This window comes from Typopeltis vanoorti, chromosome 14 (assembly GCF_054136105.1).
Source record: "Typopeltis vanoorti isolate ZY-2024b chromosome 14, IOZ_Tvanoo_1.0, whole genome shotgun sequence".
Lineage (NCBI taxonomy): Eukaryota > Metazoa > Arthropoda > Arachnida > Uropygi > Thelyphonidae > Typopeltis > Typopeltis vanoorti.
Genome location: NC_143562.1, coordinates 7,095,706 through 7,099,569, shown reverse-complemented (window position 1 = coordinate 7,099,569; position 3,864 = coordinate 7,095,706). Strand labels below are relative to the sequence as shown.

The 3,864-nt window shown below is 48.3% G+C and overlaps 1 protein-coding gene across 1 annotated transcript; it reads left to right on the top strand.

The window, feature by feature from the left end:
* The first annotated feature begins 859 nt into the window (after positions 1 to 859).
* On the top strand, positions 860 to 1,357 carry LOC150099147 (protein CFDP2-like). Its single transcript, XM_090404268.1, has one exon. It carries the CDS (start codon positions 860 to 862, stop codon positions 1,355 to 1,357), a length of 498 nt encoding a protein of 165 aa, XP_090260394.1.
* The last annotated feature ends 2,507 nt before the right edge of the window (positions 1,358 to 3,864 follow it).

The following is a 3,864-nucleotide window of genomic DNA, read 5'->3' as shown; positions in this document are numbered from 1 at the left end:
CTTCGTCGAGAACACATCGACGGGGATGTAACATTAACTTTGTAATGCGAGCAAACAGCGCCGACTGCCCCTGATCGGTTTCGGAATTAGAGCTTGCATAGCTTAGATTTAAAGATGCTTGTCGTCCTCCCCCTCCCCCCCCACTTCTCGAGAAGGCGTTGACAGTCTGATGTATCAAAGTGTGGCATTTCTCCAATGATGCGATCTTGCAGACGAGTTCCCGCTTTGTCTGACGAGCTCCGAACCGTCGAAATGTTTTTTTTTTAAGAAAATTAAATTTTAATCTCAGAATTCGAGAAAAATTTTCTGAAACATCCAGGTCCAATGTTTTACCTCCTCTTCTGTGGTATTCAAAGAGCTAAAGGGAGAGGGGGGGGGAGTTACCCATGAAGTCACATTTTTCTTCTGAATTTTAATTTTCCAAATCATTCTGTCACAGGTGGCGCTGTGGCGTTTGGCTGGTGGTTGATTTAGCTGTATAAAGTTGTTTACGCGTTTTAGTGAAATATTTTTGTTGAGGAGGATTTCTTTTAAGAATTATGATGTTTATGTTGAGCACATTGCATATGGGTTTGTGTAAATTGTCTATTGGTTTGTAGTGAGCGTACTTTATGAAACTGCAGTGGCAGAGAATGGGCGAGCAACTAAGCCTAATTTGAGTAGAAGCTTATCACAGTACTTTGTTGTATGCAACTGCTTAAGGATTTCTGTCGCTAGTGCTATGCTGCTCAATTTAGTTAAGGAATCCTGCTATAAGGGGGGAGGGTTAGCGAGGGGCCAACCACCCCCTCCTGTAAAAACCCTATTGGTTACGAAACAAGCACCACAGAAGCCTCGGAATTCGGACGCCTTTGCGACGATGATTATTAATCGTTCTGGGACCTGGAATATACGAAGTTTGGCGAAAGAAGGAGCCCTTCTTAATGTGAAGAATGTCTTACGACAGTATAAAAGTGGACTTTGTGCTGTACAAGAAGCGCGTTGGCCCGGACATAGCTCGACCTGCAATCAGGGGTACACGCTATACTATAGTGGTGACGACAGAGGACGAAGAGTCCTCAGAACTGCGTTTTTAGTTAGTGATAACGTTTTGTGTAATATTTTAGATTTTAAACCTGTGAGCAATCGGCTGTGCACTAATAGAGTTAAGGGACGTTTTCAAAATGTGTCTGTTGTGAACTGTTATGCGCCCACTGAAGAGAGCTCGGAGGAAGCTAAAGATTGTTTCTACGAAGTGCTTGAGCGTACTTGTGCTGATCTACCGTCCTATGACGTCAAGCTAGTATTGGGAGATTTCAGCGCGAAGCTGAGGAGAGAGCGTGTGTGTGATGCCCTTTCGTGGGTAGTGAGAGCCTAGATGAGGAGTGCAATGATAACGGGATCCGACTTGCGAGTTTTGCCGCCGCTACGGGATGCTTTGTAAAGAGCACTATGTTTGCGCATAAAGACGTCCACAAGCAGACCTGGAGATCGCCGGACGGTAGAACAGCTAACCAAATAGACCATGCGCTAGTGAATCGAGCTCCATCGAGCTCCACAGCTCCATCTCGGATGTGAGGAGTTTCAGTGGAGCAGATGGAGATAGCGACCACTATCTGGTAGCCTACGTTTTCAGGCATAGAATTGCGGTTCAGAAGCCCGGGTGTCCTACCATACGATCGGCATGGGACCCGGACAAGTTGAAAACAGCGGAAGGCAAGCGGGCTTTCCAGTTAGAGTTGCAGAATCGTTTTGGGGAGTTACAGGAGGAAGAGGATGATCCGGATGGGATGTGGGGCACCATCGAAAATACGGTCGCGTTTGCTGCCTCGAGAACCGTGGGAAAGAGAAAGAGGAGGAGAAAAGCATGGTTTAATAGACAGTGTGAAGAAGCTGTAGCGAAACGAAAGGAAGCACTATTGAACTACCTAGCGGATAGCAGGAAGAAAGCTGCATAGGAGAGGGTGAGAAGAGTGGTGAATGTATGTCTACGCAGGGAAAAGCGGAAGTATCTTAATGAGAAAGTGGCTAGTATAGAGAGAAATAGGGTGACGAATAATGGACGGGAGATGTACCGGACGATCAAAGCCATGCGAAGTGCCCAGACACAAGCGGCAACCATAAGAGATGAGTGGAAATCTATTAACAAACTCAAAAGATGCTCTCGCTCCGTGGCGTAGATATTTCGCGAACTTGCTGAATATCAATGCTGGAACGTCAATATCGAAGGATTATACTCTTATCGAACTGCTGAACCATTTATTGAAGAGCCGACATTTAGTGAGATTACTCGTGCTATCCGCATGCTGAAAACTAATAAGGCTCCAGGAGTGGACTGCACACCGGCGGAGCTCCTGAAGAATGGTGGGGACGTCCTGCTGGAGTAGCTTCACCGGCTCATCTTGATGATCTGGCGAGAAGACGGCTGCCCGACGAGTGGAAGGAGTCGCTGATCATCCCAGTATATAAGAAAGGAGATAAGACTCAATGCGGCAACTATGGGGGCATCTCATTGCTGTCGACTGGCTACAAGGTGCTGTCTACCATCATGCTATTGCGCCTCACACCATATGCAGAAGAGTGCCTTGGTGACTACCAGACGGGCTTCAGGAGGAACCGTTCTACAACAGACCAACTCTTCACGCCGCGCCAAGTTTTTAAAAAGTGCTGGGAATATCACCGGGAAGTTCATAATATTTTCATAGACTTTTCTAAAGCCTATGACTCAATGATACGCCCAAAAATATGGCAGGTGTTTGAAGAGCTGGGAATTCCTCGAAAACTCCGAAAAATGGTGCAGGTGTGCGTAGCTGGTTCGAGAGCAAGAGTGAAAGCAGAAGGTGACCTTTCGGACCCGTTTCAGGTACAGACCGGTGTGAAGCAGGGTGATGGGCTTTCTCCGATTCTCTTCAATCTAGTGTTGCAAAAAGTAATTAGAAACACACAGCAAGTGGCAGATGGAGTCGACATGGGGGGGTGCAAGTTAGGATTCTTTGCTACGCGGACGACCTAAACGTCATGGCGCATCAACGGGAAGACGCAGTGGCATTGGTTACTGCTATTGAAGAAGCTGCAGAAGACCTTGGCCTGAAGATAAACGCCGAGAAGACAAAATACCTTTTTATGAGTCGCCATGCTACTCAAGATCCAGAGGGAGCTGCACAGCTTGAGAGGGTGAAGGTATTTAGGTACTTGGGTTCTTTCGTGACTGATGACAACAAAGTTAAGGCTGATGTCCAGAGTCGGGTAAATGCTGCGAATGTGGCCTATTATGAGCTGCGTCCCCTTTTCGCCTCGCGCTTGCTGTCTTGGACTACAAAGGTGGGACTTATACAAGACTTTGATCAGACCTGTTCTCCTCTACGGTGCTGAAGCGAGACAAGCCGATCACCTAAGGGTATTCGAGAACAAGATGCTACGACGTATCTATGGAGGGGTCATGGCAGACGGAGTCTGGAGGAGGCGGTCCAATGCTACCATACACGCTTTATGCAACTCGGCAGACGTCTTGATGGAGCTGCGAGCCCGGCGTCTTCAGTGGCTGGGGCACCTGTACCGTAAGGGTCCCGAAAGGACTGTGAGACAAGCGTGGGAGGCTCGGCCCCGATCAGGGAGACCGAGAAGGAGATGGGTGGATCAGGAGAAGGAAGACCTGCAGGCCGTCGGGTTGGAGACCAGAACGTGAACGTGGGGGGGCAGTCGCAGAGGACCGTGCGCAGTGGCCACATGTGGTGATTGAGGCCAAAAGTGCCCCCGGGCTGATAGCGCCTGGCTGATGTAATTCCGAGTCGAATCCCGTTTCAGAAAAGGGGATTCAACTCAGAAAATCAGAAATTGAGCAACTACGAGAAAGAAGCCCAAGGGAGTGTTTGCGAGAAAGGGATC